The sequence below is a fragment of the Gekko japonicus genome, unplaced genomic scaffold (genome assembly GCF_001447785.1).
Source record: "Gekko japonicus isolate JY-2015 unplaced genomic scaffold, Gekko_japonicus_V1.1 scaffold343, whole genome shotgun sequence".
NCBI classification, from domain to species: Eukaryota; Metazoa; Chordata; class Lepidosauria; order Squamata; family Gekkonidae; genus Gekko; species Gekko japonicus.
Genome location: NW_015171513.1, coordinates 622,873 through 639,463, shown reverse-complemented (window position 1 = coordinate 639,463; position 16,591 = coordinate 622,873). Strand labels below are relative to the sequence as shown.

The following is a 16,591-nucleotide window of genomic DNA, read 5'->3' as shown; positions in this document are numbered from 1 at the left end:
CAGTGCATTTGCTAACAGTGAAGAAAAGTCTGTAGTTACTTACTGGTTCTGAGAGAGAGTCGTTGGTATGTTATTTCCAGTCACCAGTTTTTTTCTCCGGCGCCCTCCGTCCTCTCCCAGCCATAATATCAACAAGAAGTAAGTTTTCCAAAACAAGGCAAAAGTTATACAATGTAAATCTGCTTTGTATTACATTGGCAGTTTTTGCATTCGCTTAACTTCTTATGCGCTTATTTTAGCTCTAAGTCTTTTTATTTCTGATTTAAAACAGCTTTTAAATCTTTTTCAAAAAGAGAGGGGGAAAGGTGCTTGGTCCCTTTCCCTCCACGCTTCAAACTTAGGCGCTTCCAATTACTACCAAGGTCCGTTCGCTTTTTCACCTGAGCATTGCTTAACTCACAGTTTGGAGACCTGGAGATCTTTTGGAAGCATTTTAAAGTTTTGATCGTGGTTGCTTGTTCCGGCAGTCGCGTCGCCTTGGAAGTGGCTCTCCTCAGCTCCCCGGGCTGAGGGTTTCCTACAGAGACCCCGGGGAGGTCCGGTACGAACTCAGACCCTTACCGTCAGCCAGGTCTCAGCGTGTCCCCATCAGAGCGAGATGGGACATGTCCAAGCGGCGAAACACTTAAACCGGAAACTCCCATCAGCTTAATTTGATACCCTCAAGCTCTAGTATTTTGGGAGAGGGGAAAAAAAGTTCTCTTTGTCAGCTCTCTCCACCCAATGTATACTTTTATAAACCTCTATCATTTTATAAGATAAATAATATTAAATTATTTTTGTTGGTTCTGATTCTGCTTAAGGTGATAGCCATATGAGCAGTACTAGATAGATAGAAAGAACCTCTATCATACCCCCACCTTAGTTGTCTCTTTTCTAAACAGAAAAGTCCCAGTGTACTTCTTTACACACAGAGTGATTAAAATGTGAAAATTGCTGCTAGAGGATGTAGTGATGGCCAAACAAAATCACAGCTTTAAATGGGGATTAGCTAGTTTCATAGAAGATAGGTCTATCACTGGCTATTAGCCATGGTAACTGAGGGGAACCTCCACATTCAGAGCCACAAAACTTTGAATCCAAGAGCCAGGGGAAGGTCTGGGCCTCTATGCCCTGTTGCTGGCCCACCAGAACAGCTGGTTGCCACTGTGTGAGACAGGATGCTGGACTAGATGGACCGCTCGTCTGATCCAGTGGGTTATTAATGTGCATCATCCTCCAAGTGTTCCATGCAGAACAAGTTGTGTGTAACATCCTGTTGCGCATGAGTAGCCTGATCATACCATTTTTCCTTTCTGGAAATTATTGAAATAAACAACCAAATAAACAGGAAGAGATGGTTGCCACTGTGTGAGACAGGATGCTGGACTAGATGGACCGCTCGTCTGATCCAGTGGGTTATTAATGTGCATCATCCTCCAAGTGTTCCATGCAGAACAAGTTGTGTGTAGCATCCTGTTGCGCATGAGCAGCCTGATCATACCATTTTTCTTTCTGGAAATTATTGAAATAAACAACCAAATAAACAGGAAGAGATTCAACAAAGACAGTATTCAATTTAACTTTTCTGGAATCAGGTTACTGCCTGTAATAGCTTTAGTATCAAAAAAGGAATTAAATGTATTAAGATACAGGCATGACTTTGTCCCTTCATTAAAATGCAGATATAAGGAAAAACCAACAATCCACAAACAATGCCTTTTTTCAGATCATAGAATCATAGAGTTGGAAGGGACCTCCAGGGTCATCTAGTCAAACCCCCTGCACAATGCAGGGAATTCATAAATATGTCCCCCCCCTCCGCAGAGACCACCGTTCCATGCCCAGAAGATGACAGAAAACCTCCAGGATCCCTGGCCAAACTGGCCTGGAGAAAAACTGCTTCCTGACCCCAAAGTGGCAATCAGCATTTTCCTGGGTGTGTAAGAAAGGGTCACAAGAACTAAACACTGAGACAACCCTTCCTGCCCTCTTTCTCATGATCTGCCTAAGTTCACACAATCAGCATTGCTGTCAGATGGCCATCCAGCCTCTGTTTGAAAACCTCCAGAGATGTACTAGTTCTTCCTCCCACGTGAGTTTCCAGGTTGGCTTTGTTAATCTGTAGGAGATCCTACTTGTGTGTGTGTGTGTTTGATTGCTCATATTCTGTGATAAGTTTTTAGATGGCCTGTTCATACAGAGAACCTACTCTGTACTTCCATCACACCGAGAAAAGGATCATTGTGTATGGACTAGAATTTAAAGGCAAATAGTACATGGGTTTTATGGGCAACATTTAGATACATAACAAAAGTGGATCCAATTGGTAAAGGTATTATTGTACCTGTTAAGAGAAAACATACTATATATATAAAACTAGGATTTTTGAATAAGGAAATGATCCTTTTATTAAACATACTGGGTTTTAATTAGCCAGCTTTTAGTTTGACCTTGACCAATTGTTTTCTTACTGCAATTCCAGCTCTACATGCCTTTTTTTCCATGCATGATCCTTGATGCTTTTTCAGGTTCAAAGTGACTTCTTGGTGGTCAAACTGGACCTTCTCATTTTATCCAAATCATTCTATTCTACATGTATTTTTTTACACTTTGGTTACAGCAATGGCCAGAAGACATGAACTCAGAGCTTTTTTTAAGACCACCTTTAAAATAATAATTCAGCATTGTCTTTCATTGTTAGTACAGCTACTTAATGCTGCTACAATACATTTTATACATTTGTCTATTAACAGTCATACATTTTCCTTTTAAGTATGGAGTTAGTTATATCACACACAAAATGAAATTTGCTGTGTTTGACATTATCACAGGCTATTAAACATTTCAGTTCAAATCATTATTCTGCCAGCCATTTTTAAAGAGGAGAATGACAATTACAATATGATCCTAAGAAAAGTTACCAGGGTCATTACAACCTTTTCAGGACAAGGACACAGCAAGTTACAAACCAATAGCAGCCTTACTATTTCCAAATGAGGACTAAAGAATACTGTACCTTGTTTTAGGTAGTTCTCCGTCATCCTTTCGCCATCTTACTGTAGGAACTGGATCACCACGTGCTTCACACTTAAACTCTGCACTGTCATCCACAATTACTGCCAAATTACTTGGCCTCTTCACAAATGAAGGTCTTTCTAAGGAAATAAATGTGAAATAAAAATGATAGAAATGATAGAAATTTTGTTCATTCTAATAACTCTGCTTTTAACCAGTCCGTTCCAAGATACAATTAACTAGAAGATCCCATGAATAACTGATAGCAAAACGTGTTGGGAACACAACATTTTTATATATGGCATTACAATGTTTTAATAAGATTTTTTAATATCTCTTTTCAGTGCATTGGTAGATTTTTGCCTTTTTTCTGTCATTTAGAACAAAATGAATTTTATCTCTTGAAACTTCATATTTTTTCATAAGAACATAAGAGAAGCCAATGTTGGATCAGGCCAATGGCCCATCTAGTCCAACACTCTGTCATACAGTGGCTAAAAATACCAGGTGCCATCAGGAGGTCCAGCAGTGGGGTCAGGACACTAGAAGCCCTCCCACTGTTGCCCCCCCAAGCACCGAGAATACAGAGCATCACTTGCCCCAGCCTGAGAGTTCCTATCTATACCTTGTGGCTAATAGCCACTGATGGACTTCTGCTCCATATGCTTATCTAATTCCCTCTTGAAGCCGTCCATGCTTGTAGCCGCTGTCACCTCCTGTGGCAGTGAATTCCATGTGTTAATCACTCTTTGGGTAAAGAAGTACTTCCTTTTACCTGTTCTAACCCGACTGCTCAGCAATTTCATTGAGCGCCCACAAGTTCTTGTATTGACATATATAGAAATGTACTTCTTTCTCTACCTGCTCTATTCCATGCATAATCTTATAAACCTCAGTCATGTCACCCCTCAGCCGTGGTTTCTCCAAGCTAAAGAGCCCCAAGTGTTTCTTCATAGGGAAAGTGTTCCAACCCTTTTATCATTCTAGTTGCCCTTTTCGGCACTTTTTCCAATGCTATAATATCCTTTTTGAGGATATTATTTGAGAAACAGATGTTTTCTGAGGCTACAGTGATAGAGTGACAGGGTGTTGCTGGTATCTATGCACTGTGTGTGCGCGCCCATGCTTGGAAGTCATGGCAACCTCTGGCAACTCCTACTGGGGCACAGAGGACATTCATTTATCCAATCCATTTATCTTCTCTGTACACACATATTGTTTTGCTTTTCCTTTCTTCATTCTTTTTCCTTTCTTCATTTACTATTGTATGTTTAGTTGCTTTTTTAAAGTATGTTCTTCATAATGGCTTAATAAATCATTTAATTTGTATCAGTAAAAGTCTTTGTCTTCCTACTGGGTGATAAAGGATACAAATTAACACATGGAAATCCCACCAAGCAATACTTCGACATGGCTGCCTGAGCAGGATTATAGCCAGACCATCACTATGAGTTGGACTAAAAGTTATGGCATTGAAACACCTGGAAATATTTTGGGGAAGTTTTGCAACCCTAGCAGCAGAAAAGTGAACTGATTTTCCCCCCCTACTATTGTTTCTGTTCCACCAATTGGTTTCAAAATTTGCATTCTACCGATATAGAACACTCATGTTGTCATTCACATGGAACAGAGAAAGGGATATATACAACAAAATGATGCCATGTCATGTTGTAAGGGCTTGTGTGTGTCACAGCTGAAGAACTTGTCACATAAATATTATTGTTATTATAATACAGTATAGGGATTACAACAGGTATACAAGTTCCTGATCAGTGTCCCTTGTAAGCCCAGGTTCCCAAAGTAACAAGCAAAATATACTACAACTGCTTAGATTTATTTAGTACAGATCATATGTACAAAGCCTTCCAGCAAGGAAGCTGAATTACCTGAGTCTATTGATAGGTTACTGAATATTTCATGTGTGTGCGTGTGTGTTTCTTTTATGAAGTACATAGTATAAGACTAACATTATTAGTGATATAAAGGAAACACTGTTTCTAACTTCTAAACTTAACTCAATGTTTGACTTAAGAATTCTGTGTTGGATCTAACAACCTTTCTTGCTGGTTAAAAAGGAAGCAGGGTTCCCCTTTAAACACCCCAAAAGGCTATGCTGGGGATCACTGAACATGCATACACAAAAGCCACATGAGGTAAGACAGGGAATGAGACTGAAGGGGGGGAGGGACTCGTCTGCATCCAGCTTTGTTTTTACATTTCTACTGACAATGTAGCTTAAGGATGAAACTCCCCTTACCTAAAACTGTAAGCTCTGCCACTTCACTTTCCCTTTCTCCCACCATGTTTGTTCCAACACACACATATTTGCCAGCATCACTCTTCCTAGTATAGGTGATCATCAGTTTTCCTCCTCTGATCTGAAACAAGGAATAAATCAAAAGTAACTAATTTATTCATGAAGTCCTGAGGCAAATTAGATCAAAATACCTGTAAAAAATAAGAGATAAATAAATATAAATGGTATTTTTAAGATGGGTAGCTGTGTTAGTCCGTCTTTAGCAAAAGAAAAGAGCAAGAGTCCAGTAGCACCTTAAAGACTAACAAAATCTGTGGCTTTCAAGAGTCACTGCTCATTTCTTCAGATACCTGAAAACGTGAGCAGTATCTGAAGTGAAACCTCATGAAACCTCATACCCTGCCATAATTTTTTTTAGTCTTTAAGGGGCTATTGGATTCTTAATGTGTTTTTTTTAATCTAAAAACATCAATACCACAACATTTAACATCTTTTCATATGGAAGGTGAGTGACTTAACTTAGTGCCCAAGTTAAGGAGTGAAAAATTACCCTTGTAGACTCTGATCAAAGTCCTAACATTGCACACAGCTCTATGTGTATGTTGCACAAGTAGTGGTATTTCATACTCTGAAAGCTCTTTTTTTAAAACAACAACAACAACAACAACGAAGCAAATTCTATCTGTTACAGCTGCTAAGGTAGATTTGAGAATATGCCAACACCTGAAGGAACGAGAACTTGGGAAAGGAGAGGCTCAGTGATTGTGAAGCTGGATATCAGCACCTTCTTCAGCAGAAAAAATTATACAAAATAAATAAAATATTAATATCCAGAATTTTTGTACCATTTTCAAAGGTAACAATTGAAATGGCAAGCCACCCATTAAGCACAAAGGAATGTAAAACAAGATTTTGCAGTGGGATGGAGAAACAAAATCATATTCCTGTACTGACATTTAGTGCACAGATACTAAAGCGATTATAGTCTAAGGAACAATCTCACCCTGGCTTCCACATTGTCTTCTCATCTCACTGTATGAAGAAAATAACAAGTGACATGAAATGTAGCATCTATACCGTTCCCATTTAAATGGGAAATTTTTCTGGTGATGTGGTCCACACATACTCCTTTTCAATCTAAATTCAGGCTCAGAAAGATTCAATGGTCCAAAAAACACCTGATGTTCTTTTGGCTCACATTTACCAAAATACATGAACAGATAGGGAGATGTCTGCCAACAGAGCCTGAATAACTCTAACAAATAAGATGTCCAGGTCATTTTGAGTGTGTGGTTCTTAGTTGAGATATGAGTCTCTTAAAGACAAAAAACCAGAGGGTTTAGGTGACAGACAAGTATACCTCTAATTCCCAACATGTTGGTCACAGCAAAAAGGAACCCTAGATGTGCTAGAGGGCACACAGTTGAAAGCCGGAGGTGAAGTCCTCACTGATGTCTACGGCCTTGAGACCTGAAGCAATTTTAAAAATCCCCATTCCCCATTTGTTTTACTTATTTCATTTATACATGCCTTTCACCCCAGTTGGATCACAGAGTGGCTGACATAATTCTCCTTACCTCCATTTCATCCTCACAATAACCGTCTGGGTGGGCTGAGTGAGTGACTTGCCCAAGGTCACCTAGAGTGGGGATTCAAATCGAGGTCTCCCAGATGCCAGTCCATCAGTCTGACCACCACACCACATTGGTCATAATAGAATGATCCATTTTACCAAGGATATTGCTTTGAGAATTCAAATGTCAACAGAAAGTCCAGTTTAAAAAGGTCTGGCTGCTTGACTTTACTAATTCCCCAGTCCAGATATTTGTATTATTCCCTTCAATAAATTTTATTTCTGTTTTCTTAGGTGTTCCTTCCACTTTGTACAGGCACCATACCACTGTGGTGAAGATCTTATAGGTCTTGTGTGGTTTGCTGCCTAAATTAGAGGGAAACATTAAACCAGATGTAGAACCTAGGCCAGCAGCAGATTTAGTTTAGGAGGAAAAAAACAGAAGGAAGGTTTTCTTTCTTACACGCAAGATTATTTGTGTAGATTTGGCCTTGAATTGAAAAATGGGTCATATAGTATTCCTGTATTTCTTAACTACATTTGGTAACACCTGGATTATTGTGCTAAATGGATAACACATCCTTGGTGTAATCCAGTAGCTCTCTATATTCTTAATACTGACAGAGCCAGCAGAATTCATAGCAGCAGTTCAAAGTATTCTACACCTACCGGGTTATATTTTTATGACAGTTATACATAGTTGGTTTACTGAAATGTTTTCATCATAACATTGCAAGTTCATTATTATATGTGAGCAATTCAGTTTTAAAACAGTATTTAAAGCTATGATTTAAGGCAATGATCAATATTTTAATATTACTTTAATGACATAATTGTAAAAATTCTCATGTTGCATCCCATATTTCCACAGAAGAATTGTAATTTTCAGTGCTTATCTTTCAAAGGCCATTCATATCACTCTTATGAAATAGCTCAGTTTTATATATTCTCCAACTTCCACTTCATGATTCGTTTCAAAGTTAACAAAGCAGAGGCTTAAGATCACAAATGATAGTAATTCAGACTGAGGACTGAAGCACATGTGGTAGTAAAAGCAAGACTTCTATAAAGCTGTATTAGGCAGTCTAATACGACCATCCACTGGAACGAGAATGTTCACAATGTGAAGTGGTAAAGCCGCCTACAGCTAGAAATCTATCCCTGAAAACTTGACACTTTGGGGAAGATAGGGCTCTTATTATCACTGCAAGACATATGCATACAGAGATGACAGTCAGTTATTGAGATAGATGAACATGCACATGTAATGTATAACGTAATGCATATGGATCTCATTTTTTTGCCTTTGGCACAGATTGTTTGAACACAAAAACCCAAAAAGTATGCCTTTTATCATCTAGAAAACAGTGCAGAAATTTCAAGGAAGATTTGAGACATGGAGAAAAGAACATTGAAGGTGACTAGCTAATACATTTCTTTAAACAAGTAGAATGCATTTTCATGTTCATTATAACAAATAGAAGCCTATTCAGCACACATTTAAATTTAATGGAATCAATTCAATGAATGTTCTACCCACAGGCACACAAAGCCACCCAAGATATTTCTTTTGAATAGGGCTGAGTCAAAAGTGTTCTCTGTTTTGGGGAAATATTTTCAACTATATCCCCTTTGTATAGATTTGTGAATGTTTGTGTAGATTTTTAGAGGGATTGTATTCACTGTTAGACCATCTGCTTTGCATGCATAAGGTCCAGGTTCAATTCCCAGCATATCCAGTTACAAAGATCTACAAGTAGTCGATGATTTTTACTTATGACTTTGGAGAGTTGTTGCCAGTTAGAACAGATAGTAATGTCCTTGATAAAGCAATGTATAAGGCCACTACATAAGGCATAAGGCAATTCCCAATAATGTAACCAAACTCAGGCAGGTTGAGGTCACTCCCCAGAAGCAAAAATCTTTATTGAAGAAACTCAATAATAAGTTCTTAGAAGCGAGACATATAGTTCAGTGAAGTCATAATGCAGTTAACAACAAAAGGCTGGCTATTCTACTTATTTATCCTACCAACAGCAATACTGGTTCTTACAGCTGAAGTATTCCAGAGCTTACACAGAGTATCTTCAGGCAACAAGTGTGGTAGGTGGAAGAAAAAGGATAAGATGGGAAATGTTCTTTCTCAGGGCTCTTTTTGTAGCAGGAACTCCTTTGCATATTAAACGACACACCCCATATGTAGCCAATCCTCCAAGAGCTTACAATAGCCCTTGTAAGAAGAGCTCTGTAAACTCCTGGAGGATTGGCTACATTAGGGGTATATTGCCTAATATGCAAAGGAGTTCCTTGTACTATAGTCTTTATTTATATAAACAACACCAGCAATAACCTCCTGACCTTCCCAACCAATCACAGGGACTGTCTCCATGGAGCTTTCTGGAGTGAGAATGAGCTCCCCCCACCCATACCAGATTCATAACTGAACTGTGTGAGCTAATTAACCCCGTGTGTTGGAAGTACGTTGGAAAGAAGAAGGGGGGGGGGGGGAGAGATTGGCAGACACACACAAGCAGTCAGAGTGAGAGTTTTAGCTGGATTTTTCCTCTAAGATGGCTTCTCTCTTGACAGGAACCAGGGCTATTTTTGGGTACGAACGCACAGGAATGGAGTTCCGGCTGGCTTCAGAGTTGGCCACGCCCACTAGAGCCAAAACCTCTGTGTGCGTGGTACAGAGGGAAAGCCTGGAGAGCAACCCTCCCAGGTGACTCCAAGGCGGGTGGGCCTGGAAGGATCAGGGAGGCATTTATATGCCTCCTCATGCCTTTCTCGCCTGTCCAAGCCAAGGGCCGGCATGGGAGTGTGGCCTAATAGGCTAATGAGCTGTGCTGTCATGGGTGTGGCCTAATACGCTAATAAGTTTTTCTGTTGGGTGTGGTCTATTATGCTAATGAGTTCCTGCTGGGCTTTTTCTACAAAAAAAGCCCTGACAGGAACGGAACTATTGAAGAGACTACATGAGATGTTTTCAAGTTTCAGTTCTCCAGTCCCAATTTTGCTTTCCTCACAGCAGCTGAATGGAACATCCATTGAGACCTCTGTGGGAGCCCAATTTGGCCTGGAAACACAGCACAAGGGGAAGACCAGCTCCTACCTTCCCAGCACCATTTTCCTGAGCCCAAATAGCCGCAGGGATATCCCCTCCCTTTTAATAGCTGTACATGTACAAAATACTGTACATTTAAAAAGTGTTGTGCAGTTTGGCCTTATAACAGTAGGCATTTGTTTCAGGGCAGTAATGTTAAATCAAGTATATATTCCTATTTGCTCCAGTCATCCATTCCTATTTGTAAATAAAGACATATTACAATCATGGTTTTTGTTGTTTTTTCCATCATGTTACAGCTAACTTATGGCTACCCCATAGGACTTTCAAGGCAAAAGACATTCAGCGGTGGCTTGCCAGCCTCTGCGTCACGACCCTGCTAATCCTTGGAAGTCTCAATACTACCTGGGCTATCCAGATCAGTGCACAAGTACGCTAGAAACCTCTAATATTCTATCTCAAATAAATTGACCTTGTAAAGTCTGGAAATATTCTAGTACCTTGGAAATTATAGAATGCAAAATCTTCTGGATGCTTTAGACAAGAAAAGTTGCCTTTGCATTTACAAAGAACTATATTCTGAACTGTGTCATTTTTTTTGCTATGCAATTAATTGGAACAGAATAGAATTCATACAAATCACCGGGTCCTGCCATCCTCCAGACCCTCATGGCATTTTAAAAAGGATGAATTCTTTAAAATTGTGTCGATATCTATGGGTTGGGCCCATAATATCTCAATCAGAAGAAAAGTATACCTCATATATCAGAAAGTTTTCCTTAGTGCCTGGATATAACTACCAGTATATGCATTATGAATAGGACTGCAAAATTTAGACCATTATGCACATTTATGGGTTATTCGCTGCTATTTTATTCTGTGCAATCAATAGATGAAATCAGAAATGAGTGAACTTCAACTGAACTCAGTTTCTGATATGTCTTCATTTTTTGCCCTCAAGCAAGCCAAATGATTTGATGTATCTATTACACTACATTTTTTTCTTGTTAAGCATCACAGTACCAAGTTAGCCACACACTTCAAAGGTCAACAATTCTAAGCCATCTAAGGATAATGAATTGCTTCTGTCACACAGAGATCATCTTATGCACTTAATGACATTATTAAAAAATATAGTAAATTGCCCCCACAAAGATGGTTAATGCTAAAAACATGAAAAGACTTAATATAAATTAAAAATTGCATCACCATTTTTTCATGTAATGCTAGCAAAATGCTGTATGAGGCTAGGCTAAAGGTAATCTGTCGTTAAGATTGCTCTCATATGAACCTGACTCTCAGACAAGTGGCCAGTGTGCAGTGTAGGTTTCGTGTAATTGCTGTTTCCTGTCACTGGAACTTCAAAAGTATAAGCCAATTAGCCTTTCTTTCTGCTAACCCTGATTTTCTGTTAGGTACAGCAAAGTGTGTTTCTATTAAATGAAACATGTCTTGACATCCCTTTCTTGATATTCTACAGGGGGCTTTGTTCCACATCCTTTTCTCTGTGTTGTATGGCAACATAGCATACAATAACTGAAAAGTCATCATATAAAGGGTAGCAAGGCCTCTTGGGATGCATTCTAATTTCTTATACTTTGACATGATACACTTCTCCAGCCTTCTATAGACATGTGGCAGACTGAACTGGCAAAAATCTGAGATAACAGAGCAGACTAAAAACAGGATAGGAATGCCATTTTGAATGTTTTCTGCACTCAAATAATCCTCTAAAGTAAAAAAATCTCATGCAAGAGCCAATAAGGATGAAGGCCTAGTATACTGTCTCTTCTACTAGTTTTCTACTTAAGGGAAAGTAGTTTTATGCAAAGAAGTATGCAAAACGTGATTCTGCGCCTCTAGGCAAACTTTGCATTTCCTTTAAACACATCAAAACAATCTTTGTGTTCAACCACAAAACTTTCACTGTCTTGCTATGACATCTGATGAGACCAATTTTTGATATTTCACCATGTGTATACAGTAGCTAGTCATTAAACTAAACGTTGAAGAATCAGGACAAATTTGTAACAAAAAATTCATATTGCTAATTGAAACTGCTCCTACCCAATGCAAAGGGATGTCTACACTACACATTTTTAGCATATCTGAAATACTAACTATAATGGTTACCCTGAAGCATCCTGGCAATTATAATTTGGTGAAGATGATAACAATTAGTAGTTGTAGATTTTCCGGGCTGTATGGCTGTGGTTTTGGCTTGTAGGACCTGACATTCCGCCAGCAGATGTGACTGGCATCCTCAGAGGTATAACACAGAAAGATGGAGAACTCTCTGTGTCAAGGTGAGAAGAAAAATGGTAGGCCGGTAATTTATATCTACTCAGGAGGGTGGGGTAGGACTGAGTGATTATCTTGTAGGAGTTTCCCAGGCTGTGACATGTTAATGGAGGAGCTTTCCTGAGGAGGTTCTTTTGCATATGGATTGGCTGTTGAAATTCTAATAATATCAGCAGTGCTATTGTATGATGTAGAGCATTTTGTGTTTTTCAGGACAGGAAACCATGTCCTATTTATTTTTAATCTCTCTTATTTCCTGTTGAAATTGTGTTTATGTTTATGAATTTCAATGGCTTCCCTGTGTAAAGGGCCTGTAAAATGGAGCTCTTCCACCAGGGCTTTGATTAGGGGCTGCCTTTTAACATCGAGGCCCTGGTCCCCCAACATCAGCACCAACTTAATATCTAATAGCCTGTCAAGAACTCAGACTGTGGTGGTAGTTTGACCATTTAGATGCTGAGACAGCGCCACCATCATTTATTAGTACTGTTTGCTAGCACTTATTTGCACATGTTGTGGTTTTAACTTTATTACTGTGTTAATGTATCCCGGTGTTTTAATATATTTATTAAAGGGACCCCCTCACTTCTGCAGGAGTATACTGCATACCATGCAGTTGTGGACAGGTTTACATCGGGACCACACAGTGTAGCATTCAGACAAGAATGAAAGAACATGAAAGACACTACAGACTGGGCCAACCTGAAAAATCAGCAGTGGCTGAACACAGCCTAACTCAAACAGGAAACAGTATCTTATTCCAAGACACTGAAAGGCTGGACAACACATCCAATTACCATGTCAGATTACACAGGGAAGCCATTGAAAGTCATAAACATAAACACAATTTCAACAGGAAGGCTCAGGGCGGCTGTCAATGTTCTCTCTAAGCTGTGGAGTCTTGTGAGCAAAAATTCTACTTTGTGAGCGACTGGCATTAAAGTTGTGAGTGAGCGATTTGGCTACTGCATAAATTCGTGTGCTCTGGAGCTATCCTTCCTGAGCAAAGACAAAAACATGTGAACTGGAGGCTAAAAAACTGTGAGCTAATTCACACTAACTCAGCTTAGAGGGAACACTGGCGGCTGTCCCTAGAAGTCATTTGCAGGGCAGCTACCTGGAAATCTGTTCACTCAGGAAATCTGAACCTGCCTTGGTGAGGAGGGCGGGGTATAAAATAAATAAATAAAATGGAAGATTTGTATTCACTTACCGTGAAGCTTCCTTCTTGGTGGTCCAGAGTGGGGCAGTCCTTGACTCCTGGGAAAGCACCTCCTCTTCCGTAAGCAGGGTCGGCAATCTTTGATCCCGAAGGGGAGGGGCTTGTCCTCTGACTCCCCTGTCATACCGAAAGCCAAACCTTCCCCATACTTCTGTGAATAAAAGCGTAGACCACACGTCTCCCCGCCCCAGGGAACCAGGGGAGACCACCACCATCATAAGGTTAAAGAGCAAAACCTTTATTCTGCAGTCAGTATAGAACAGCAACAACCTTCAATATTATCACATAACAAAATTGGAACCAGACATTGAATCTTAACAATAGCCAAGATCCGTAGCATTCCCCTTGGTCCTGTAAGGATCGGAAGTCGTGTCCTCAAGCGAGTGGATAAGACTACCCCACTCTGGACCACCGAGAAGGAAGCTTCATGGTAAGTGAATACAAATCTTCCATTCTCCGGTGATCCAGGAGTAGGGCAGTCCTTGACTCCTTACTCCTGGGATGTAAAAAAGCAGTGCCCTCCCAGGTGGGTCAAACCACTTGCGGTGCTTACAGGGCCTGTTGCAGAACTCTCCTACCGAATGCTGCCTCTGACGAGGCCAGTTTGTTAATACGATAGTGTTTTGTAAAATTTTATTTATTTATTGTTTTAACATTTACCTCGCCCTCCCCACTGAAGCAGGCTCAGATTTTCTGAGTGAACAAATTTCCAGGTAGCTGCCCTGCAAATGACTTCTAGGGACGGGAAGGCCCGATAGGCTGCTGAGGTAGCTGCTCCTCTGAGAGAATGAGCCGTGACCCCCTCTGGTGCAGCCAACCCCTGTAACTTGTAGGCCTGAATGATACATCCTCTTATCCACCTACTCAAGGTGGATGTAGACACTCCCTTACCCATGGACGCCTTTCGAAAGGAGACAAACAAGGATTCGGTTTTTCTCCACCCCCTAGTCCTATCCAAATAGGATATCCCTATGCATGTCAAGGCGGTGCCATACCTTCTCCTTCTCATGAGTAGGGTTCAAGCAAAAGAAAGGTAACACAATGTCCTCTGATCTATGGAAACATGAGTTAACTTTAGGGATGAATGCCGGGTTCAGGCGAAGGACAACCCTATCATTATGAAAGGTACACAGGTCCCTATGAACTGACACAGCTCTGAGACCCTACGTGCTGAAGTGATCCCCACTAGGAAGACCGTCTTCAGCATGAGTTCTCTCAGGGGACATGATGACATTGGCTCGAAGGGTTCCTGACGCAGTGCTCGAAGTACTGTATTCAGGTTCCAGGTCGGAAATCTATGTGCCTGTGGCGGGTTAAGCAAGGAGGCATCCCTCAAGAAGTGCTGTATGTGTGGGTGAAAAGAGAAAGATTTACCTTTTCTGACCCCTCTCACCACACTACCTGCCTCTTTAGTGTGCTAGTGCTCAGACCTTTCATCAGACCCTGTTGCAGAAAAGCTAGGACCTCCCCAACCTGTGTTTTCATTGGGTCTAGCCCCCTATTTCCACACCAAACATAAAAAGTTTGCCATGTCCTGTTATAGATCTTGTTCGTAGAGAGCTTTCTAGAGGCTAATAAGGTGGAGACCATTTCTGTCTTGTAGCCCATGGCTTCTAACGGTCTCCTCTCAACCTCCACGCTTGAGTTGTAACATGTCCAGTCGTGGGTGGATGGTCATCCCCTGAGATAACGGATCCCGTCTGAGGGGAAGACGCCATGGGTCCCTTACGGAAAGCCTCATTAGAAGGGCGCTATCAGAAGGGTGCTAACAGAATCAAGTCTGCTTTTTGCTCTATTACGCACTGTACAACTTGTGGAACGAGCGGCAAAGGAGGAAAAGCATAAAGTACAGTTTTCGGCCAACTGAAGTTCAGGGCATCCATCCCCAGTGCCCCCTTTGTGTGTGTTTTGGACACAAACTTAGCCCTGAGTATTGACTGGAGCCTGACCTTGCTCCTTACCAGCTAACGAGCTAATTAGCCAGCACTGTATATCTTCCAGCCTGTTGCTGGAAGGGGTTCGTGCTGGCAAACATCGTTTGACAGGACCTGAATCCTTGTTTCTCTGCTCCAGACCTTGTGGAACTCTTGTCGGCTTGATCCTCGGCTTTTGACCTTCGGCTTCGTTGACCCTGCTTTCGTCTCTGACTCCTCTGGCATCGTTGTGATTTATGGACTTCAAACTTTGGTATGTCTGACCCTGGCTTTGGACTCTGATTTAAACCTGTTTGAACCTTGCTGCCTGATTTGCTCAGCTTGACCTCGGACTGCTCCTGGACTTTTGCTTGCTTGCGTCACGCCCCCTGGCCCTGCCGTGACAGTTCCCCTTCTTCCTTTTCTGGGGCTGACAACACAGAAACTGAGTCATCTTCAAGGTCACTAATCAGAGGAGTGAAACCCTTGTCATGTGTAGAAGACATGCACTTCTTACTTGGAGGGGGGATGTAATCTAAACTAGGACTCCTGTCCCTTTTTGAGTCAGGACAAGCAGACTGGGCAGAAGCTGACTGTTGCCATAAGCCTTTAAATTATTTCCTCATTTCCTCTCTAAGCCATGAGAGTAGACTGGCCTGAGCTTCCTCTACAGGGGGCGGTAACTTTTGGAGCCTGTATTAGTAGCCTGTGAAAGTTCCAGGTCTTCTGTACCCAGGGAGCTTGCTGTTCCTGCCTTGTCTGCCATTTTAGGGCAATCTGATAGTGAAAGTATTAATCATCACTCTGGTAAAGCAACCCCTCAAAATGGAGTCCAACCCCTCACCAGTATGGCCCAGTAGGGTATGTTTGTGTCCTGCTTACTGGCACCAGAATAGGGACTGATCTATGCCCCTCTATATGCCATTATAGTACAATAAACACTTGCAGCACCCAAGCCAGTCCGGAGGAAAAGGGGGGGGTCGCTCTGCCGTTCCAAACTGATGCACACTGCTGCGACCACCCTTCTCTCACCCCCCACTCGCCATTGTATTTCCTACTATGATTCAGTCGACTGGGCAGACTGCTCTGGAGCCTCATGCCTCGTCGCCTTGTCCTGTAAGCAAGAGGAGCCCTGCTCCAGTGCCGAATGGAATGGCAACAGAGTTCCTGCGCCTCCCTCAGCCGCCGGCGGAGACCTTCACTCTCCCTGGGCTCTTTGTTGAGCCGCTCAAGGCTCTCGCGTCTGTAGGGGGGGAAATGGCTT

At 41.3% G+C, this 16,591-nt stretch overlaps 1 protein-coding gene across 1 annotated transcript in view; it reads right to left on the bottom strand.

Moving 5' to 3' along the window:
* Nucleotides 1–16,591, bottom strand: part of ROBO1 (roundabout guidance receptor 1) — a 433,180-nt gene that overhangs the window by 125,758 nt on the left and 290,831 nt on the right. Inside the window, exons 4-5 of the mRNA XM_015419360.1 lie at nucleotides 5,255–5,375; nucleotides 2,999–3,137 (exon numbers count right to left, since the gene is read on the bottom strand). Of these exons, the coding sequence (XP_015274846.1) occupies nucleotides 2,999–3,137; nucleotides 5,255–5,375 (260 nt within the window). The remainder of the gene's footprint in view (nucleotides 1–2,998; nucleotides 3,138–5,254; nucleotides 5,376–16,591) is intronic.